Source organism: Dipodomys spectabilis, unplaced genomic scaffold (assembly GCF_019054845.1).
Source record: "Dipodomys spectabilis isolate Male_0828 unplaced genomic scaffold, ASM1905484v1 ptg000233l, whole genome shotgun sequence".
Lineage (NCBI taxonomy): Eukaryota > Metazoa > Chordata > Mammalia > Rodentia > Heteromyidae > Dipodomys > Dipodomys spectabilis.
Genome location: NW_024870910.1, coordinates 499,764 through 523,282, shown reverse-complemented (window position 1 = coordinate 523,282; position 23,519 = coordinate 499,764). Strand labels below are relative to the sequence as shown.

At 39.1% G+C, this 23,519-nt stretch overlaps 1 protein-coding gene across 5 annotated transcripts in view; it reads left to right on the top strand.

The window, feature by feature from the left end:
- Tjp1 (tight junction protein 1) overlaps positions 1 to 23,519 on the top strand; it is a 79,342-nt gene that overhangs the window by 41,536 nt on the left and 14,287 nt on the right. For 3 of the 5 annotated variants that reach the window (XM_042698497.1, XM_042698496.1, XM_042698495.1), the window contains exons 6-23: positions 74 to 177; positions 754 to 922; positions 1,452 to 1,599; positions 4,060 to 4,199; positions 5,477 to 5,582; positions 6,791 to 6,941; positions 8,975 to 9,083; positions 10,473 to 10,692; positions 11,160 to 11,344; positions 11,445 to 11,540; positions 14,228 to 14,310; positions 15,090 to 15,300; positions 15,613 to 15,713; positions 18,824 to 19,174; positions 19,503 to 19,742; positions 20,372 to 21,241; positions 21,392 to 21,489; positions 22,470 to 22,694. In XM_042698497.1, coding sequence (XP_042554431.1) covers positions 74 to 177; positions 754 to 922; positions 1,452 to 1,599; positions 4,060 to 4,199; positions 5,477 to 5,582; positions 6,791 to 6,941; positions 8,975 to 9,083; positions 10,473 to 10,692; positions 11,160 to 11,344; positions 11,445 to 11,540; positions 14,228 to 14,310; positions 15,090 to 15,300; positions 15,613 to 15,713; positions 18,824 to 19,174; positions 19,503 to 19,742; positions 20,372 to 21,241; positions 21,392 to 21,489; positions 22,470 to 22,694 — 3,607 coding nt within the window. The remainder of the gene's footprint in view (positions 1 to 73; positions 178 to 753; positions 923 to 1,451; positions 1,600 to 4,059; positions 4,200 to 5,476; positions 5,583 to 6,790; positions 6,942 to 8,974; positions 9,084 to 10,472; positions 10,693 to 11,159; positions 11,345 to 11,444; positions 11,541 to 14,227; positions 14,311 to 15,089; positions 15,301 to 15,612; positions 15,714 to 18,823; positions 19,175 to 19,502; positions 19,743 to 20,371; positions 21,242 to 21,391; positions 21,490 to 22,469; positions 22,695 to 23,519) is intronic. The other 2 variants (XM_042698499.1, XM_042698498.1) reach the window with 1 other exon arrangement.

Sequence of the window (23,519 nt, the reverse complement as noted above, 5' to 3'; positions counted from 1 at the left end):
TAGTATTACACTTCACAATCTACTTAAATATCTTGGAATTTTTCACTGAAGACATTTGAATATGTTATTTCAGAATATGGTCTCCGATTGGCCAGCCATATATTTGTAAAGGAAATTTCACAAGACAGTTTGGCAGCGAGAGATGGCAATATCCAAGAAGGCGATGTTGTATTGAAGGTATAGTCATATGCTTCATTATAATGAACTGAAATAGAAAACAAATTCTAGAATTAACATATAACCTCCACTTATGTTTGAAGCGGTTTGGCCAGAGAAGTAAAACTGATTGTTTGGGGCATAGGTGCCTAAATTACTAAATTACCTTTATCCATTATACTTTAGGGGTGTGGAGTTATTCTGAGATATGAATTGCTGCAAATATAAATCATGCATCAGTAGCAGCCACTTTGTAGGTAAATAGGCCTGACCTTACATACTACATATTAAATATCTTCGACAACTTTTCTAGGTAGTTTTAAATATTTTAATAGCTTGCCAACAAGCAGTAGAATGGGACAAGCTTTAAGGGAGGAGTTACTAATTTGGTTTTCTCTGACAGAACACAGTATAGTAAAGATTTTACTGTTTCAGGAAAGTACAATACTTTGATGATTTAGGAAGAAGTATAAAGGGAATCTGCTGGTTCTTGTGAACCAGGAAATAGTTGGGCTATTCCTGTTTATAACAGATCAGAGGGCTATCATTTGTACTTTGTCATTTACCTTTCAACTTACAGTTTCTTTCCTTTTGCAGATAAATGGTACTGTGACAGAAAATATGTCATTGACAGATGCAAAGACATTGATAGAAAGGTCTAAGGGCAAGTTAAAAATGGTAGTTCAGAGAGACGACCGGGCTACCCTATTGAACGTCCCTGATCTTTCTGACAGTATTCATTCTGCTAATGCCTCTGAGAGGGACGGTGAGTATGAGTCTGTTCAGAGGCTCCCACAATTTATTCCTTAAAGTACTAGAAAGATTTGACATGTCAGAGTGAAAGATAGACATTTTCAAAATATAAAAACTTTTAGACAGCCAGGCGTATTGGCTTGTATCTGTAATCCTAGCTACTTCAGAAGTAGAGATAAGAGGATTGTGATTTGAGATGTGTTTGGGCAGAAGGGTTAGTTAGACCTTATCCAAGTGTGGTAGTACATGCCTGTAATTCAGCTACCTGGGAAGTATAGGTATAAGGATGGGCTACTTGGGTAAAAAGTGTGAGGCTCTGTCTGAAAAGTAATTAAAGCATACAGGGCTGGAGGTATGGCTTAAGTAGTAGCACACTTGCCTAACAAGTTCAAGGCAGCTCACAACTGTTGACTTGATTACTGGCTGATGAAAACAATGCTTAAATCTGTCATTTTTCATGAAATTATGCTTAGTAGCTATGTGTAATGTCTCTGGTATTCCTTAATGATTTCACAAGAAAATAACATCTTTTTATTTAACAGACATTTCAGAAATTCAGTCACTAGCATCCGATCATTCTGGTCGCTCACATGACAGACCTCCTCGCCGTAGCCGGTCACGCTCTCCTGACCAGCGATCAGAGCCCTCTGATCATTCCAGACACTCTCCTCAGCAGCCCAGCAGTGGCAGGTAATCATACCCTATCATTTAGAATAAAATGCTTCTATTTGCTTGGTACTTGATATGGTTATCTTTGTACAGTATATGTGCATACCACATGTACACCTTATATATAATTTTGTTCTTTAATTTCTTTTGCTGGTACCAGGATTTGAATTCAAAATGTTGTATTCTCAGCTGGCTGTTTACCAGTTGAGCCATACCCCCAACTGGGCTTTTGCTGTTTTTTTTTGTTTGTTTGTTTGTTTTGTTTTTTGTTAAAAGTCTGGATTTTATTCAAGGATACTCATGAAGGTTTAGAAAATAAAGGTTATAGAACCTGGAGGGTTGCTGGTTATTTTGGAGAAGAAACCTAGCAGACCTTTCTGCCTTGGTTGGCTTTAAATCTTGGTCTTCCAGATCTCAGCCTCCTAGGTAGCTGCTTTTCCAGGTATGAGCCACTGGCGCCTGGCACACCTTAGGCTTCTGAGTTGTTTTGTGTATTTTAGAATCTGTTATTGCCTACTAAGAATGATAAATAGCATCTTTTCCATTGTGTTAGAGGTAATAAAGTGCAGAGATTTATTTGGGCTTTGGAGCCAGACTCCCTGGTTCCTAGTCCCAGAGTTGCCACCAGAAGTAAAATAGGCAGAGCATATATTAATTACATTATGGTAGTTAATAATAGTGGTAAGTTAGTTTCAAAATGGGCTTCTAAATCTGGAATGCAGCTATGTCAGTGTTACCAGGAAGATTAAATGTTTGAGTGAGACATTTCCATCCAAAATACAGGTGTTGAGTCATGTTAAGATAATTGGGATCAAAGACTCCTTACTGTAGAGTTCACTTAATTATGGTAGAGTTGTTCAGGAGTAAGTTTTAATATGTATGCACAGAAGATATATGATACATGTGCTTAAATAGGAGACTTAACAGTAGTCTCCGGTAGAAGACCTATAGCAGAAGTCTTTAAAATTCTTGGCTTTAAAAGATTGTTTTCTTATATATCTTCTATTACCATTCATAATTGTTTTCTTTGAGAAATAATTATTAGAGAACTGTAAGCATTTTATTTTAGTTACTGTCAATATTGCTTAGTTTCCTCTGGAACCTATATTTAGCATACCCATTAGGTCAAAAGGCGTTGCTGAAACATTCTAATATATCATTTGAACACTCTTTTTTTTTAAATCATTTCACCTGTGGAAATTTTTCATTTTTTGATTGGTGAATTTCAGATTTAATTACTAATTAATTAGTTCTAATCTGATTTTAGCCCTTTGTCCATAACATTGCTCAACATCCACTAAAGACATAGAAATGTAAAAATTTTACTTCATCATTTAAATTATGCACATTGTATGTCCTCTTGGCTTGGGAGGACAACCCTAACTTTTACCTTGGGTTTTAGGTGACATTTTCACAGAATTATGGGTAGAGAGACACTTGGCAGATAATGTAACCATTTCAACACAATGATCATAATGTAATACTTCACCGTGTTAACTGAGCTGCTAGTGTGCATACAGGAAGAATTTTTTCATGCTTTTTTTTTTTTTTTTAAGACTGGGCTCAAAATTGTTTTTCATTGCAAAAAACCATTTGTAATGTCTTGGAAAAACGTGTTATTTTGTTTTATACTGTAGCTACAGGTCTGCATTGCTTAACAACATAGCCACTAGTTATGTGTGACAGTTGAGCATTTAAGAATCCAAATTGAATATGTAAGAGGGGGACACAGAAATGGAGAGACAGGGTGAACAAGTGCAGCAGTGGTACTCATTAGACACCGTTGGAACTACAACTAGTGGGAGGGGAAAAAAGGGAAGGAAAACCTGGGAAGGAGCGAAGGAAGATGTGATGTTGTCCAAAAAAAAAAATGTAATTACCTAATTTATGAAATGGTAACTCCTCTGTATAACACCTTAATAAATTTTTTTAAGTTCAAATTGAGGTGGATTCTAATTGAGATGCCATTAGATTTTGAGGACAGAACAAAAGAATGTAACTTCATTAGTTATTTATATTGACTACAATATGAAATAATTTAGATATGCTAGATTAAAATTTATTGATTCCTTCTCATCTTAACATGGGTACAAGAAAATTTTAAGTAATGTTAACTGTTCTCTGTGTACCTGTGTTGAGTAAGGCTACTCCGCAATCTCATGATGATACCTCCATCTTTTGGTTGGTAATGGGAATGCACAGAAAGGAACAATAATTTTTCCAATGCCAGGCCCATAGTAAACTTTGCTACTATGACTGTATTTTTCCATTTCATTTTTGTTATATAGATACTTAACCTGCTTACATAGTTTTGTTCTTAAACGATTCTACTTTTAATTGCTAAGCAATTAACAAATTTTGCAATATTTTGTCAGAACTGATCCATATTGAAGTTGTCTTCCCTTCTTCTGCCCTGTTCTTGCACAAGTGACTTTCAGAATCTCTTTAAGCTTTTTTGTTTTCTATTTTAATACTATGTAGTCTCCGGAGCAGAGAAGAGGAGAGAATTCTTAAACCTGGAGCTGTTTCAACTCCAGTAAAGCATGTAAATGATCACACACCCAAAGCAGTGGAAGAAGTTACAGTTGAAAGAAATGAAAAGCAAGCACCTACTCTACCAGGTAAGTGTAACAAAATACCAAGTGCAGAAATGTTTGTAATCAAGCTCTAGTAATTATCAGAACTCAAAGATTTCAAAGATGCAAATAGTACTACCCATATGTACATTTTTTTGCATATATAAACTTTGAATGTTTTCCTTATCGATAGAAGGCTGCTTATCAGTAACCTTCCATGAATGCTCTTATTTTTTTCTAACAAAATATTTGGTGTACAGCCACCTGGAGTAAGGCTCCTTTCCTGTATTGATTATCCTTAATAAAGACAAACTAATTTTTAGAGGACTGGAATCAGTAGAACATTTGCCTAGCAGACACAGGCCCTGTGTTCAGTACCTAGCATTCCAAAAAGAAAAAGAGACATGTTAAGTTGGCTTAAAAAATTTAAAAAGTTTTACTGATTAGTACTGTTTTTATAAAAATTTTATGATGTATACTTTGTAAACTTTTTATTTGGAGGCTCTAGACTAAGAATTTGCCAAGGTCTAAAATCAGTGGCCCCAAAGACCTAGAGACTGTTTCTAATGTGTCACACTTCCTTCTCTCTTATCTGTCTTGCTCTGCTTGGTCAGTAGAAGAAATATGGATTCCTAAAAAACAAATTTATTATGATGCAGAATAATGGCTACATTGTTAGTTTCTGGTTTTGGTGATACCAGATTTGAACCTCAGAGCTGCACATTTGATAGGTGCTCTACCACTTGAGCCACACTAGCTCTCTGGTCTTTACTTTTGTTATTTTTCTTATTGGGTCTCACTTTTGGCTGGGACTGTCCTCACCACTTTCCTCCTGTTCTGCTTTCCACATAACTAGAATAACAGCACAATTGCACCCAACTTGTGTATCGGTTGAGTTGAGGTCTTGTGAACTTTTTGCCCAGACTGGCCTCAAACCACAATCTTCCTGATCCCAGCCTCCCAAGTCACTTGGATTATAGATGTGAGCCAGTGCACATTGCTTACATTAACAGTCTTAGCAAAGAAAAGTTTGGATTCTGTCTTACTCTGTTTTCCTTTTGTGGAGAACATCGAGTTTTCAGATCCGAATAGCTTGGAGCTATAGGAAGCACATGGGACCCTATGACATGCGTACTGTTAACAAAGACTGCAGAATTTATAACTGTGACAAGTACTCTGTGTCCTCTGGTATATATACTCCTTACCTCTTTTTTTGCTGATGAATCATACTTGTGTTTGTATAATTGTATTTGGTTTTCACTAGTTTCTAGTATTGTTTTTATTAAATGATTCCTGTATGGTTTAAATTTCCTTTCACTTAGAACCAAAGCCTGTATATGCCCAAGTTGGACAACCAGATGTGGATTTACCTGTCAGTCCTGCTGATGGTGTCCTGCCTAATTCAACCCATGAAGATGGCATTCTTCGGTATTGTAGCTTTCAAATTGTACTGTCCTCTTTGTCTATTAGTAAACATTTTTCAGAGGGAGAATTTAATTAGAATAAAAGTAGTATTGCATATACTTCAAAAAAAATCAGGTCATCTAAAAAATATTCTAAGGGCTTTCTCTTATTTAGCAGTTTTTTATGTTAGGGTCAGACTATAGAGAAAGGGATTTTTTTGGATGATTGCTTATTCTCTCCTATCTAAATTTTAGGTCAGTATAAAATGTTTTCTATTCAAACATCATAATTTCCACAAACATTTTATGTGCCCTAGCATTAAACAAATAGGCAAATATATAAATAAATATTTCCCAATTTCAGAACTTTTTTTTTTTTTTAGTTGTCTGGTTTAGTCATTTGAGTAGTTGTAATTTAAGAGAAAAAAGACTTTAAAAAATACCTTATGTTTGGAATGATGAGCCTTTTTGGTCAGGAATGTACAGAAGGGAAAGTAAAGGGTAATTTGTAATTAAAATATTTTTGCTTAACCAATGTCTTCTAAGACATCTTTTTAGTGTTTGAGGATGTCACCGAGTTTCAGCACTACTTTAGAGGGACTCTGCATGTGTCTAGTTTTTCAATTCTCTTTCTAACAAGGATGAAGCAGGGATTAGATATTTCCGAGTGACTGTAAGATACCTATTTTAAAATTCAGAGTATTCCAATGTAAGTGAACTACCTGTGACCTGCCAGGAGCCTGCCAGCTGCAAAGTTGAAAACCGCTGTCAAAGAAAAAGAGAGATTATAGTGCATCGGGCCTGGCTCTGACTTTCCAGTAGTAGTAGAACGAGCTACTTTTGTGCCGCAGTGTTTACTTCTTTAAGATGACACTTTTTGTGATGGCATGAATTGTTATGGGGAAAAAAATGAAAGCTTTATTAAAACCACTGGGAATGCTTCATACATACATGTCATGTCCAGGAATCTTACTTGAGAGTTGAGAAAGTACTGTTTTATAAAAAAAATTATAAATTGAGTTACATAAAGCAGTGCTTCCATGTCAAATTTAAATAATCCTAACACTTTGTTTTTCAGAAGTTAACAATGCTGTTAATTATAGTTACAATGCTGTTTTATTTGATTAGTAGTATGTAGAATGTTTTATGCTGAATATAGTTTTTACTGTAGCAGCTTGCTGTAACTTTTCAAGTTTCTACTAATTGTTTCAAATGAAATGTCTGTTTTTACAGGCCCAGCATGAAATTGGTAAAATTCAGAAAAGGAGATAGTGTGGGTTTGCGGCTAGCTGGTGGCAATGATGTTGGGATATTTGTAGCTGGTGTTCTAGAAGATAGTCCTGCAGCGAAAGAAGGCTTAGAAGAAGGCGATCAAATCCTCAGGGTATGTCAGTATATCAAATTCACATGGATCTCTAGAAGACGACACCAGACCACACCAAATCTAGTGTTATAATTAGATTGTAATCTGTGTTCAGGCTCTTGAGCAAGTTAAGCTTTCAGACAGAGTATCAGATCTGACTTGTATTAAATAGGTCACTTCTCAGTCTTATATTTGCTCTTATTCACTGCCATGTTGTGTTACTGTGTGGTATGATGTTAGAACCTACAAGCAACAAGTGCCAGATTCCTGTAGTACTGAGATTTTTTTTAATGTTCAGTTCAACATACAGACTGGCAAGATGCCACAAATCTCAGCTTGCTAGATAGCAACATGAAGCATTCTTCCTCCATGGGAGTGATCTTTGTAGTAGTTGCCACACAACCTCTGGAACTTTCTTTACCCAGATAATGGCTCAGATACAAAGTGGGGACACTTAACACATGCACATATGAAACCACCCTGGTTCTGTAGCTGCACACTTCACAAGAAGCTGGATCACTCAAAAAAAGCCTGGGAAGCCTGGGCTAGATAGGAGTCTCTCAGTGATGCCTTTCCTTTTCCCCTTTTTTCCCTGTCCAAGGGAACTCTGTTCCTCCTTACTTCATTTTACCATGAACAGGGTTTTCTAGTAATGATACTATTTTTATCTGCCTCTCACGTCTCATTTTAGAATATCCAAATCTCCATTTGATTTCTGTAGATCAACTGTATCCCATCTTAATTAAAAGATCAAGTCAGTCATGAGAATTCCCTCATTCTCTCTATTTTGCTACCTCAAAGTGTCGCTGCTGCCTCTGTTCTGGTTTGTCTGCTTTCACAGGACCTCCTGCCTGTATGAATTCAGTCTCCTGTCTACTCTAGAAACCCACACCTTCATTCCTTCTCTCCCTTCCTCCTCTCTTGTTCTTCATCTCTTGTCCACTTTCTGTCGTCCTGTTTCTCTGCTTCGTTATTTAACTTATTCAAGGGATGGTTGAATCCCTTTCCTTCTTTCCTTCCAGCCACTCTGGTCATAGGTTTCATGTTAACCACTGTCATCATTGATGAGTGCAACCTCAGCTGTCATCATACATCATTTTGTACATCCTTCTTGAAGACTGTTCTTCCTTATATTCCCTATTTGTGTTGTAAGGGCTGGAGGCATTGCTCAAGTGGGAAGACACCAGGGCCCTAGTTCAAAACCCACTAAAAGTCTAGTACTAGTAAAAGTGAAAATCAATAAGTGTTCCTATGAAAGAGAGTTGTTTGGCTTTTGATTTTGTCTTTTTAATGTGGGAAATTTCCAAAAGGCAGAAAGAAGGACTAACCCTCCATCCCCTACCCCATGGTGACATTTTGAGAGATTTCATTTTGGTACCTTGGAATTTATGATACAAGTAAATTGCAAGTAAATAGTGAGTTGCCTACTTACGGAGTTGCTGTTACAGGATCACCACAATGCACGCTATCATTTTCACATCCTTTTTTCTTTTGATTTCTTTTGTAGCAACTAGTAAAAAGTAGGGCTATATTGGAAATTCATAGAATTAATAAGAATTGAAACCAAGAGATTTCACAATAATAAAAGTTGTCCTTTTTGGTCCAAATTAGTTAAATTTTACAATAGATGATCTTTAGTTCAGGATACATTGTTACTAAATTCACATCTTTATTTACTTGGTTTCTGCTTATTTAAAATTAAAGCTTATTTATTTTCTCCAAAACAAAATAAGTTTTTGGGGGCCTGGGAATGTGGCTTAATGGTAGAATGCTTGCCTACCATGCATGAAATCCTGGATTTGATTCTGCAGTATCACATAAATAAAAGAAGCTGGAAGTGACGCGGTGGCTCAAGTGGTAGAGTACTAGCTCTGAGCAAAAGAAGCTCAGAGACAGTCCACAGGCCCTGAGTTCAGGCCCCATGACTTGCCAAAAAAAACTAAGTTTTTTTTTTTTCCTTTTAAAAGTGTGATATTTTCAAACTAGGTAGACTCTGAAATGTACTTACATTCTTAAAGCAGTCAAGGTTCATGTATGGACTCTTACTTTAATAGGTAAACAATGTAGATTTCACCAATATCATACGAGAAGAAGCTGTTCTTTTCCTCCTTGACCTCCCTAAAGGTGAAGAAGTGACCATATTGGCTCAAAAGAAGAAGGATGGTAAGATATGCTCAGAGAATGGAGAAAGTAAACTGGTAGGAATTTGGAGGACTTTTATAGAGATCAAGTTTTTTAAAGTAAATTGGAGCTGACTATGGTAGTGCAAGCCTCTAATGCCAGCACTCAGGAGCATAGGGCTCCTGGGGAGCATGGCAAAAGAAATAAATCAGTGATAATTAAATGTGTTGCTTTCTGAGCTAATTTTATTTAAGTTTTTTTAGAAGCACACAGTCTTGGCCATCAGCACAGCACATTGATAGGCCCAGTATTTATGGCATTTTAATTCAAGTAAAATACCAGTGAACCCTTTACAAAAGTGATGAAAAAAATTACCTATCAGAACTATAGAAAATACATAACCTTTCCAAATTTTACTCTGATGTTTTCTGAGCAATGCACTCAGGTGGTTGTGCTACAATACATACATTTATTACTGAGAAGGAGATTTTCCAGCCTTAGCGCTATTGACATTTTAGCTCAGGTAAATCTGTCTGAAGGGCTTCTTTGTGCATTGGGTGTTTCAGAACATCCTGAGCCTCTCTCACTATAGGAGATGTTTTTAGTGTACTTTTTCTGCCCCTTCAACTCACAGTTGAAACATTCAGCGTGCCTGCACATGCTGGCAAGAGTGTCTGGGGAGTGGAGGGGAACACAGTCACCCATGTGGGAAAAACTGACTTACAATATGGAATAAGGAAGTGGTGCTGTGGCTCAAGTGGTAGAGTGCTAGGCTTGACACAAAGAGGCTCAAGGGCAATGCCCAGGCCCTGGGTTCAAGCCTCACAACAACAACAAAAGAACATTTAGTCTCATTTCAGGCTGGGAACGTGGCTCAGTGGTAGAGTGCTTGCCTTGTATGCATGAGGCCCTGGATTTGATTCCTCAGCACCACCTCAGCAGAAAAAGCCGGAAGTGGCACTATGGCTCAAGCAGTAGAGCACTAGCCTTGAGCTGAAGAGCTGAGGGACAGTTCCCAGGCCCAGAGTTCAGGCCCATGACCACCCTCCTCCCCCTCAAAATGGAATAAATAGAAATGATATGAATAGAAAGTAGACCTGCAGCATTAGTGGTGCTTCTGAGTATCGAACTCAGGGCCTTGGGCTTGCTAGGAGGCACTTGATCCTTTGAGCCAGGCCTCCAGCCCAGGTATATGACTTTGTGCAAATTACTTTGATATAGTTCTGCATCATTTTTCTTAAGTGCATAATGAGATGCCAAGTCACCATTTCATGAGGCATGGTGAATGTGATAGATGGGAAGAAGTCCTTGCATAACACCTGATGAAGCAAAAGCTGGGCATTTGCTGGATCGGGGTGTTTTCATAATGTCTTGTGGATCGATTATTTACCCACTATGTATTGATAATTTGTTTATTTTGATTTCTTTTAGTTTATCGCCGAATTGTGGAATCAGATGTAGGAGATTCTTTCTATATTAGAACCCATTTTGAATATGAAAAGGAATCTCCCTATGGACTTAGTTTTAACAAAGGAGAGGTGTTCCGTGTTGTGGATACCTTGTACAATGGAAAACTTGGCTCATGGCTTGCTATTCGAATTGGCAAAAATCATAAGGAGGTAGAACGAGGCATCATTCCTAATAAGAACAGGTATGGATTGAATAACTGATAGGAAACTGCAATCTCCTTGGGGAGAATTTGGTAGTAGAGAGTTACTTTTCATTGTATTAAACTGAACCTGACTGACTTAGTTGTATAAACCCCTATTATTTTATTGTAATGTTGAATTTTAAACCGCATGTGAACTTCCACACAGTATTTTGACATTTCATCTTATTGTGGTTCTTTGTCCATATTGGGTTTTAAATAATTTTTAAAAATATTTATCCTTGGGACTGGGAAGGTGGCTCAGTGGTAGAGCACTTGCCTTGCATGCCTGAGGCCCTGGATTCGATTCTTCAGCACCACATAAGCAAAAAGAAAAAAAGCCAGAAGTGGTGCTGTGGCTCAAGTGGTAGAGTGCTTGCCTTGAGCTGAAGAGCTGAGGGACAGCGCCCAGGCCCAGAGTTCAAGCCCCATGACTGACCAAAAAAAAAAAATTATCCTTTCTTGCATAGAGCTGAGCAATTAGCCAGTGTACAGTACACACTTCCAAAAACAGCAGGAGGAGACCGTGCAGATTTTTGGAGATTCCGAGGACTTCGCAGCTCCAAGAGAAATCTCCGAAAAAGCAGAGAGGACTTGTCAGCCCAGCCAGTTCAAACCAAGTTTCCAGCGTATGAAAGGGTTGTTCTCCGAGAAGGTAGTTTACTTCCTGTAGATTAACCTAATATCTTTAATGTTAGTATGTTTAAGAAAGCAAAGGGTAAACTATGTGGTTTTTCATTTTAATTTCTCCCCAGCTGGATTCTTGAGGCCTGTAACCATCTTTGGACCAATAGCTGATGTTGCCAGAGAAAAATTGGCAAGAGAAGAGCCAGATATTTATCAGATTGCAAGTAAGTAGCTTCAAGACTGAATTCAGGTGAGCTTGAAGCTCTTTACCAGTTAGCTCCCTGAAAAGGATGGATCTCACCCATTTATTTAATGAAAGCAAAGCTTTTTGTAAGTGAGGAATTTGCAGTTTTGCCTGCCCTGTCTTTTAATCCAAGGGAATCCTGTGTGATTTTTGTCCCCCTTCTACCCATTCCCTTCAGTGAGAAGAAACACTGTTTATGAGATTGGCCACATCATATAAAGACTGCTTAGCACATGATCCTCATTTATTCTCTCAGTGACACTGGCAGTTAGGAGTTCAGGTATTCATACTGAATGAAACCCAGGGGCCTAAGCTGGTTGACTATATTCTAAACTTTCCTAATGAGCAGAAAGAGACGTCATTGATCCCAGCTCTCTGGCTCCAGTTCAGTGCTTTTAATCATTAAACAGAAACACTGAAATATATAAATACATAAAGAGGGCAATAAAGGATGGTTGATGCTGTTAGTAGTTACCACAAACATTTATAGTAATGTGAAATGCAGAGACTATAGTAGCATTAGTACTTTGCATGTCAAATATGTTTTGCTCACAGAGCCTTTGTTTCACTAGTTTGGGTATTCTGTAGTTTATATATATAGACTTAATCATGACCAATCTAGCTGGCTTTAAATTCTATGCAAAAATTTAAACTGCATTTTTCTAATTACAAAAATACCACTATGAAGCTGGGCACGGGTGATTCATGCCTGTAATCCTAGCTGTTCATGTAAACTGAGATTTGAGGAGTGGTTTGAAGCTAGTCCAGGTATGTAGGAAAGTCTGAGAGTCTATACTCCATTTTTTCCCCCCCCAGTCGGTCGTGGGGCCTGAATTCGGGGCCTGGGTGCTGTCTCTCAGCTCTTCAGCTCAAGGCAAGCACTCCACCACTTGAGTCATAGAGCCACTTCCGGTTTTCTGGTGGTTAATTGGAGATAAAGAACTTTTCTGGGGCTGGGAAGGTGGCTCAGTGGTAGAGCACTTGCCTTGCATGCCTGAGGCCCTGGGTTCGATTCTTCAGCACCACATAAGCAAAAAGAAAAAAAGCCGGAAGTTGCGCTGTGGCTCAAGTGGAGTGCTAGCCTTGAGCTGAATTGCTGAGGGACAGCGCCTAGGCCCAGAGTTCAGACCCCATGACCGGACTCCCCCTTCCCCCCCCCCCAAAAAAAAAAACAACAAAACTTTTCTGGTAGAGCGCTAGCCTTGCGCTAAAGAGCTAAGGGACAGCGCTCAGGCCCAGAGTTCAAGCCCCATGACCAACCAAAAAAAATAGAACTTTTCTGTCTGGGCTGGCTTTGAAGCATGATCCTCACATCTCAGCCTCCTGAGAGGCTAAATTTACAGGCATGAACCACCAGTGCCCAGCTATGCTTCTTTTAACATTTGCTAACTACATACTGTTAAAGATCACAGCAATATCTTTTTTTGATTGCTTTTTATTTGGTTGATGATAAAGTTGTAAGTAAATAATGTCAGATTTGCAGACATAGGATAATAAAATTGGAACAAATTAGAAATTGTTATTCTGATTTCTCATTCTGTTTATTAGGGCTTTTTTGGTTGTTGTCTTAGTAGTCTTTTGGCCATTGTTTGTAGATTACTTGTAGAAGCTGTCAGTGACTCCATTTTTAACCAAATTTAGGAGAAGAATTAGGTGAGCAGTTATAAACATTTCTAGAACTCAGCCATGGGGAGGGCTAATGCTTGAGTCAGGTTACTCTGTGCCCATGCTGTCATCATTGGGGCTCAAGTTGTGTAGTTAGTGTCCTCTTTGAATTATTCCTCAGGGGCTGGCTCAGTGGTAGAGTGCTTACCTTGCATGCAAAAGGCCCTGAGTTTGATTCCTTAGCACCACATAAGCAGAAAAAGTCAGAAGTGGCGCTGTGGCTCAAGTGGTAGAGCGCTTGCCTTGAGCTGAAGAGCTGAGGGACAGTGCCCAGGCCCAGAGTTCAGACCCCACAACCGGCAAAACAAAAAACAAAAAGAAAGTAAAGAAAAGAAATATATGCATACCTTTTTTTTCGCATTTTATCAATTTCTAGTGGCTGATTTTCCCCAGAATATACAAGTAGTTGGATAAACACTGGAAAAACAGTAAACATGAAAAACTCATACTATTTTACGTTTAGGTATTTTTTAATTTACATCAAACACAGATTTTTACTTTTCTGGAAGACTGGATACAGTTTGAAGAAAAGTCTTGATCTCATTGAGAGAATTATTGCATTTAATCATTTCTTTTGGATGAGTGACAATCTTTAATTTTTACTCAGCTTGTACTAAGTGATTTTTAAAATTTTGATATTGTCCATTATGATTTTTTTGTGTTTATTAGGATTTTTTTTGGAAATTACTGTGTCATATTATTGTCTTGACTACTAACAATCTTTATTCCCTTATTTGCCCCAAGCCAATGCCTCATTTGCCTCCTTCCAGTCCTGATGTCTAACCCAGTCTGGTTCTTACATGGACTGTGGGGGCTGGTGTTGGCTTTCACAGTGAATGAGAAGAGGTTGCTTAGTATTTGCTCATCTGCTCTAGACCTCTACTACAGGCCAAAATGCACAGCTCGACACAGGAACCAGAATTTCTTTGTGCCTAGTAGTCGGGAACTTCTGATCTAACCAAATGAAAATATACTTTTTTTTTGTCCTGTCTTTATGCATAGAGAGTGAACCACGAGATGCTGGAACTGACCAACGTAGCTCTGGCATTATTCGCCTTCATACAATCAAGCAAATAATAGATCAAGTAAGTTACTAAAGATTGACCTAAGCTCGGTGCTGATAGCCCACCTGTAATCCTAGCTGTTCAGTAGGATGAGATCTAAGAATCACTGTTCAAAGCCAGTTGGTATGGGAAACCACCAGAAAAGTGGAAGTGGCGATGTGGCTCAAAGTGGTAGAGTGCTAGCCTTGAGCAAAAGAGCTCAGGTACAGTGCCCAGGCCCTGAGTTCAAATCACATTACTGAACAAAAGAATAAGATTGACTTACTTGCTTTAAAAGTTAAAATGCTGTGTTTCTGAGTAAGAAAAGAAAACTCGATTTAATTTGAAAGCAAAAGTAGTTTTCCTCAGATTTTAATTGATACACCATAAACAAATTAAGCCCTTAGCAAAAGACATTACTAGTAACCACTTTCAAAGAAGTAGTTATTATAAGCAGCAAAAGGTGATCCTTTATTACTGCAATCATATATGATGTTCAAAATGACAGACTATTGAATAGTGCAACTCAGGGTGCACTTAATGTGAGAGAGAATGCCAGGAAAATTGAATTGATGAGCTTTTTTTCATGTAGCACAGATAATAGTATTAAGTTTTATGTACTGTAGCCATGTCTTAAATATACATTGATTTTTTTAATTTTAAAGTATGTTAGAAATTAACTTCTTTTTAACATGTTCTCCTAAGACATCCTAAAAAAGTTTTATTAAAATTGAGACGTAGTTATAAGCTGTGGCCATTTTGAAGATACTAATGATGTCTTATATGTATAATATTTTTGTTTAATACTTTTCTTTCTCCAGGACAAACATGCTTTGTTAGATGTAACACCAAATGCTGTTGATCGTCTTAATTATGCACAGTGGTATCCAATTGTTGTATTTCTTAACCCGGATTCTAAGCAAGGTGTGAAAACGATGAGAATGAGGTTATGTCCAGAATCTCGGAAAAGTGCCAGGAAACTATATGAACGATCTCATAAACTTCGTAAAAATAATCATCACCTTTTTACAAGTGAGTATATTAATTCTTCTTTCAGTTTAAAATGTCCAGGCAACAGTATACAGGCAAAAATGTTACATTGTTCAAATACTAAAATTTTTACATGATCTTTGCTTGGAAAACTTGAAGTCATGTTAAGAGTTGAAGGAGAATGATTGAATAAAAAGTAAATGTACAATGTCCAAAATAGAAATTTCAAATGTTTTTAATCCCCTAGCACCATCTTTGTCAGTAATGATGCTTTTCTTTAAAAACAAAAAAATTGTTGAGTGAATTCTGCCTGTTGGCAGTGTTTTAACCATAAAACTATTGATTTCTTCTCAGCTACAATTAACTTAAATTCAATGAATGATGGTTGGTATGGTGCATTGAAAGAAGCAGTTCAACAGCAACAGAACCAGCTGGTCTGGGTTTCAGAGGGAAAGGTAAGACATTTCCTATTAAGTTGCTTGACCAATTTATTAAATTTTACAACTAGCCAAGGATGCCTTTGAGTTACCAGAGTTTTCTTACTGAACTGAGACATAAAAGTAACTTTGGAAAAGTTAGCTTTTGTGTTTTTAACATTTGTATGTAGGGGTGATAAAAGCTGTTTTCAATACTAAGAGATTATGAAATTTCTGTCCCTATTAAATAGCCACTCCAGTGGGATTCTTTGTGACGAATTCTCAAATTCTAATGAAAACCAATTCCCTTTGAACCTGACTTCAGTTTTCTGTGAAAATGAGGGGATTTGGACTGGCCTGAGCATCTCCCGGAGTGCTGTCTTGAGCATGCATGGGTCAGGGCGTGTTCCTGACTTGAGGGCTGCCACAGCGGCCACTAGCATGATGAAGACCGTGAGAAGCCTTGTAAATATTCCCGTTAGTTTTTTTACCTTGCAAATATTTTCCCCACTTAGCACCCATTATAACCTCCTTAACCTGGGAAATATTCAGTACAACAGACCGTTTTTGGTTTTAAGTTTTGATTTTGTATGCACCCAAATGACCAGCTTAAAATAATTGCTTTCTATAGTCAGCCTGGTTTTGTAGCAGTGCTGGGATGGAAAGGGTCTTTGTGTTTTGTTTGGAGAGTTCATCATTTCTCAAAGTACACTGTTAAAGGAACCTTTGTTTATACTGCCTTTTACCTTCTTCAGATCAGTGCACTATTAGTAAGTTTGGCTTGTTAGGGAAGTTTTTTGTTTCATTTTTTTGTATTTCCTCGTTGGTTTGGTTTTTGTTGTGTTTTGCCCCTGCATGGCCTCTACCGTCGTCCTCTGCCTGGCTGGTCGTGCATGATGCATGAGTAAGACCATGTGCCCCTTTCCAGACACACAGCCTCTGCAAACAGTGGCTCCTAGTGTTTATAGCTAGCCATGCTGCACCATGCTCAGCTATGGTTAAACAGCAGAACCATACTTTTGTCATCATATACTATTTGGGGGGTAGACCATGCTGGTGAGAGGCCAGTATCTCTAAATAACTTACATGTCAGCAGAGACACCAGAAGAGGAAATTCAAGGTGGGGGAAAAAAGCACTACACTACAGCAACACAGTTATCAAGTTTTTACTTTTGTGGCAATTATAGAAAAAAAAAATTGCAGGCTTTGCCCTACTAAACTTCTATAAACTATATGCACTTCTGTTAGTCTCTTGTCAGGTAGAAGATTAATGGCTTTCACTAGTAAACTTTTGAAACAAGTCTAAACCTTTGCTCCTGAAAGGTGTTTTTTTTTTGTTTTTTGTTTTTTTAGTCACAATCTTAATTTTCTAAAATACCTCTTTGGAATAACTTCCTTTCTTTGCTTGCCTTTAAAATACAGATCTGACTTTAATCTTCCATTTGAGGAAACATGGATGATCTATTATTGAATAGATGGGATGCATTTTAAAACTAAGAAAAGTTGTTACAACTTAAATCAGCCTTGATTTCTCTTCCTGCCCTGACATCTAATTGTACTTTATCAAGACTATAAAGAAAAAAAACACTTGGTTTCACATTGACTTTGCTAAACTAATTTGTCCTAATTGCTTGGAAGAGTTTCCTTTTTCACGGTTCCTACTAAATCAAGAGAAGTCATCTTGAAGCATTCTTTTTTTTTTTTTTTTTTTTTTTTTTTGTCGGTCGTGGGGCTTGAACTCTGGGTCCTTGAAGCATTCTTATCATGTAGATGTAACTAACATTTCCTGGTTCAGAACAACCTATGATTCTTGCTTATTTGTGCATTTCAAACCAGGTGTAGAAAGGAGGTGGACTGGTGAATTCTCAGTTACTCTTCCCCAGGCTTTAAATATTTCCCTGGCAAGTTAAAGATTAGAAGTAAATAGCAAGAATACATTCTTCTGCAGCAACCATTATAGCATTTAGAAGCCAGTGAGGTTTCAAGCCCTGAGATTCTCTCGCTCCTCCGGCTGGCAGATACTCTGATAGAAACAAGAAGGGAAGGCCTGACACACCTTCGTGTTTCTGACCAGGAAGGCAAGTGTTCACACGCTTACGGAACTAAGCTGGGATTTGATGAAAAGCTCTATTCAGGCATCCTGACTCCCAAGATTGTGCTCTTTGGCACAGCAGTCTTGTGAGGGAGCACTAAATCTGCTACTTAGTCGTGCTGTTCGTGGAGACCAAAAGTCTTAGAGTTGTCATTCATTCATTCAATGTGAAAATTCATCATACACCTTCTGATTTCGGGATTCCATATTCCTCAGCGCCTCAGGCTTAACTAGGTACCATGTCTAGGCAACATCTTCAAGGACTGTTCTGTTAATTCAAGTCCTAGTTTCAAATTAGTGCCTAGTAACAATCTGCTGATTACAATCACAGAATTCCTTTTCCCTCAAATACTCCTCACTTTCTGATTGCCTCCGAAACTGATGTAGACTGTAGACCATTAGAAGTTATCAGAGCTCTTGCAAAAGAGAAGCATAACCAGATTTCTTCCTTTTCATCTATTGAATACTAACTACTTCTATGAAAAGTAATTTAAAACATCTTCTTAATTGAGTGGGACAACCACTACATAGGTGATGATTTTTGTTACATTCCATGAAAAGCTTCCATAAAGGCCAACCTTAAAAAATATGTATTCTGAACATAGTATCTCTTATTCAACTTGAGCCATGGGGTTTATTGTAGTTATTCTCACGTGCACTGTTCTGTCAGTGTGTCTTTGTGTTTATGAGCTTGGTTTGTTAGCATTCTCCCTCTTCACCTTGGCTTTGAACTAATAAAAAGCTAGTGTCTACATTTATAAATATATATAGTGCCAGGATGTCTTTATTGTTCTCTGGGGCTGAGCCCTGGAGTCTAGCTTTGTTCTGGTTGGCCGATCACCGTTGCATCTATCCAAGCCCTTCAGATCTCAGTGGGTGCTATGTATGTCTGCATGTGTGCGTGTACTATCTTCTTGCCCTTTCTTCACCAGAAGTTTCAAGAAACAGATACGATTTCTCCAACAAAAATACCCTTTTCCAGTCTCCCTTGTAAAATAAAGGCCATCTCTTAAAGAACTGCTGAATAAAATTTTTAATTTACTTTTATTTGACCCAGGCGGATGGTGCTACAAGTGATGACCTTGATTTGCATGATGATCGTCTGTCCTACCTGTCAGCCCCAGGTAGTGAGTACTCAATGTATAGCACGGACAGTAGACACACTTCTGACTATGAAGACACAGATACAGAAGGCGGGGCCTACACTGATCAAGAACTAGATGAAACTCTTAATGATGAGGTGGGGACTCCACCGGAGTCTGCCATTACACGGTCCTCTGAGCCTGTAAGAGAGGACTCCTCTGGAATGCATCATGAAAACCAAACATATCCTCCTTACCCACCACAAGCCCAGCCACAACCTATTCATAGAATAGACTCCCCTGGATTTAAGACAGCCTCTCAACAGGTAAGCAGTGAGCCTTCGACGTTTTGTAGCTAGCAGTGCATTATTAAATTTGACAATGTGGTGATTGAATGAAAGAATATATTTTGTCCTTTGTCCAGATTAAGACTTAATCTTTAGTTTCAAAGTACCAAGGACTTAATTCTAGATTTTAAAAGTGTGTTCAACTTACACAGCAATATATTGAATTAAAAAAAGTAGTACAGTAGGTGATAACTTAAACATTGCTACTCAGGGCCTTTAAATGTATGTCTGCCGTCACGATAAATTGACGTGAGAAGTTAGCAGGAAACAAAAACACTCTATTTAAAATATTTTAAAAACTTCACAGAAAGCAGAAGCCTCATCTCCAGTCCCTTACCTTTCGCCTGAAACAAACCCAGCATCATCAACCTCTGCAGTTAATCCCAATGTAAATTTAACTAATGTCAGACTGGAGGAGCCCACCCCAGCTCCTTCTACCTGTCACTCACCACAAGCTGATTCTTTAAGAACACCAAGTGCTGAGGCAGCTCACATAATGCTAAGGGATCAAGAAGCATCACTGCCGTCGCATGTAGATCCAGCAAAGGTACCTGTGCCGCAGTGCCGCACTGATCTGTTGCTCTCCATCAATCTACACATGATTGTTGTTGCTTTACCCTTTCAGTTTTCCTTTGCTTTTTACTGTGGGCTTACGCACTCTAGTGCTTCAACTCAGTACAGATCCTTTCTGTTCCGTAGTGTGCATGGCTTCCCGTGGTCTACTGATGATTTGAGAAAGAGGCCTTTTGACTGAGATGTGTGCTTTAAGATTTTTATTATCTTTATTTTGGGTTTTCGGTAGCTGCCAGAATTCCTTAAAATGTAGTTGAGACCCATCATCAGTCTTTTTGTTGATGCAAATTGTGGCAACCATACAGTTTCTGATTTTCATTTTTGCTGTCAAAATCAAATGGAATCAGCTCAATGCATTAATTTTCTACTAAATTTATTAATTTATCTTTAACTCACTTTTCATTTAGAATTTGCTAAAACATGAAAGCCCCTACCTGCAAATTTTGCGCTTTACTTAAACTAGCTTTCTCCACTAATCTTGTCTATGCTGGTAATAAAATGGTGGAACATATTATTTTCATATGTTCGTCATAATTTAGTATTTATTAAATAGAGTAGAATTGAAAATGATCCCTTTTTCTCAAGTGTGAATTTTTTATACAGGTGTATAGAAAAGATCCATATCCTGAGGAAATGATGAGACAGAACCACGTCTTGAAACAACCAGCTGTTGGCCACCCAGGCCAGAGGCCAGACAAAGAGGCAAATCTGACCTACGAACCCCAACTTCCATACTTAGAGAAGCAAGCCAGCAGAGACCTTGAGCAGCCCACATACAGATATGACTCCTCAAACTATACGGACCAATTCTCTCGAAACTATGACCATCGCCTGCAATATGAAGAGCAAGTCCCGCCCTATGAAGAACAGTGGTCTTACTATGATGACAGACAGTCCGCCCAGCCTCGGCCCCCTCTCCATAGTCAGCCTCCTCGAGACCTTGACTCCAGACAGCTACCAGCAGAGTCCTCAGAACGAGGCTATTTCCAACGTTTTGAAGAACCAGCCCCTCTCTCTTATGACAGTAGACCACGCTATGAACCACCACCTAGAACCTCCACCCTACGACGTGAAGAGCAGCCAGTCCCCGGATATGATATACACAGCAGATACAGACCGGAAGCCCAGCCCTACTCAGCTGCTCCTAAGCCCTCGGAGCCCAAGCCGTATTTTGACCAGTACTCACGAAATTATGAGCAAGTACCATCACAAGGATTTACCTCCAAAGCAGGCCTTTACGAGCCTCTTCATGGTGCTGCGGTTGTCCCTCCTCTGCTCCCTTCCTCCCAACATAAGCCCGAAGCCCTTCCTGCAACTGCCAAACCATTGCCCCCACCCCCAACCCTAACTGAAGAGGAAGAGGATCCGGCAATGAAACCACAGTCTGTTCTCACCAGAGTTAAAATGTTTGAGAACAAAAGATCCGCATCCTTGGAGAACAAGAAGGATGGGACTGACGCTGTCAGTTTTAAGGTGAGAACATCAGTGTGCCTGGCTACGCAGGTAGGGAAGTGAAGAACAGATGCTGCTCCGCTCCCTCCCCACCCTCCCCTCTACGCAAAGAATTCTTTGTGGCAGTAGCTGTCCATTCCTTGAACCTCTTTCTTTGTCTTATCTCTACAGCCATCAGAAGTAGCATCGAAACCTCCAGGTGCCCCCATCACTGCCCCTAAGCCCACGTCTCAGAATCAGTTCAGTGAACATGACAAAACTCTCTACAGGTGGGTATGTTTGTGGCAGTTGTGACAGAGCTGACTGGGAGTTTACCTTGTTGGGGAGAACGCCTTGCACTGCTAGTAGAAGAGAGGGTGAAAAGGAGGTCAGAAGATCTTGTTCTTCCTCAAAAGCCAAAAGCTCGCTTAAAACACTGGTTCTACAAAAATAAATAATAATAAAAAGCTTTCATATACATTGTGTAATAAACCTTCATTATACCTCAGTACACAAACCTTATCTAGATTTTTGTTTTAGGGTTCCAGAGTTTTAAACTCAGAGCTCTCATACTTGATCAGCAAATAATGAACCCCTTCTTGACCAGCAACTTTTGTTGAGGTCCTTTTAGACGACCTTTATGCATAGTTGTACTGTATTTCAAAGTTAATCCCCTCCCATCTTAATTTCTTTGTTTTGTTTTGTTTTTTGGGTCCAGTCGTGGGCCTGAACTCTGGGCCTGGGCACTGACCCTCAGCTCTTCAGCTCAAGGCTAGCACTCTACCACTTGAGCCACAGCACCACTTGCGGCTTTTTGCTTTTTTGCTTATGTGATGCTGAGGAATCGAAACCAGGGCCTCATGCATACAAGGCAAGCGCTCTACCACTGAGCCACCTTCCCAGCCCACCATCTTAATTTCTTAAAGGTTTTCTTCAGAGTACTCTGTGAAATCCTAAAGCATATCATTTGTTGCAGTTGGTGTTGGCAGCTCACTGTGTGGTTCAACTCCCTCCTTGCTTCCCGATGAACTGTTCTAACCCTGCTGAGACCCCTTAAACAGATAAAGCAGCTTGCTGCACTATGTGGAAGGACTCAGGAGACAGGAGGGGCCTACCTTCCAGAGGACCTGGAAGTAGCTGTTCTACTGTTGTTTAGTTAAATCCTTAGAAATCACAGCAGTTCCTGCAAAGATCAAAATGACATGATTTCATTTTCTTTCAAAAGTTAACATCTAAAAAGAATTTCCATCTGTCCCTCATTATCTGCCAGGATCCCAGAACCTCAAAAACCTCAGGCGAAGCCTCCTGAAGATATCGTTCGGTCAAATCATTATGATCCTGAGGAAGATGAAGAGTATTATCGAAAGCAGCTCTCATACTTTGACCGAAGAAGTTTTGAGAACAAACCACCTGCACACATTCCTGCCAGCCACCTACCAGAGCCTGCCAAACCTGGTCATTCTCAGAATCAACCAAATTTTTCTAGTTATTCAAAGTAAGTTATTTTACCTAAAACTTTTTAGAAATAGGTTTATTTGCATAAGATGAAATGAACTTCATGAAAGCCAGTCTTTTTTGTTGGTGGTGGTGGTCTCGGGGCTTGAACGCAGCCTGGGCGCTGTCCCTCAGCTCTTCAGCTCAAGGCTAGTGCTCTACTACTTGAGCCACAGCGCCACTTCCTGGTTTTCTGAGTGGCTTATTGGAGATAAGAGTCTCACAGACTTTTCCTGCCTGGGCTGGCTTTGGACCTTGATCCTCAGATCTCAGCCTCCTGAGTAGCTAGAAAGTCAGTCTTTTTAAGGAAATTGTTGACATGTAATACAGGTTTCTTTAGGCTCTAGTGCTCCTTCTTGTGTGTACTCTCAAGTTCTGGAAGGTGTGGCTTTGGTCTTATACTAAATGGTAGGAAGCTTAGCGTCAGAAAAGATGCTAAAGTCAAAGGATTTTAAATAAAAGAAGTAAACTGAAGACTAGAATGAAGCTCAGAGACACTGTATGTGCATCTGGTAATTGTGTGTGTGTGTGTGTGTGTGTGTGTGTGTGTGTATCGTGGGGCTTGAACTCTGGGCCTGGGCCCTGTCCCTCTGCTCTTCAGCTCAAGGCCAGTGCTTTACCACTTGAGCCACAGGGCCACTTCTGGTTTTCTGATGGTTTATTGGAGATAAGACTCTCACAGACTTTCCTGCCCAGGCTGGCTTTGAAACACGATCCTCAGATCTCATCCTCCTGAGTAGCTAGGATGACAGGAGTAAGCCACTGGCACCCGTCTCGGCACCCATCTCTTTTTGTTTCTTAAACATAAAAATAGGGATGTTAAGTA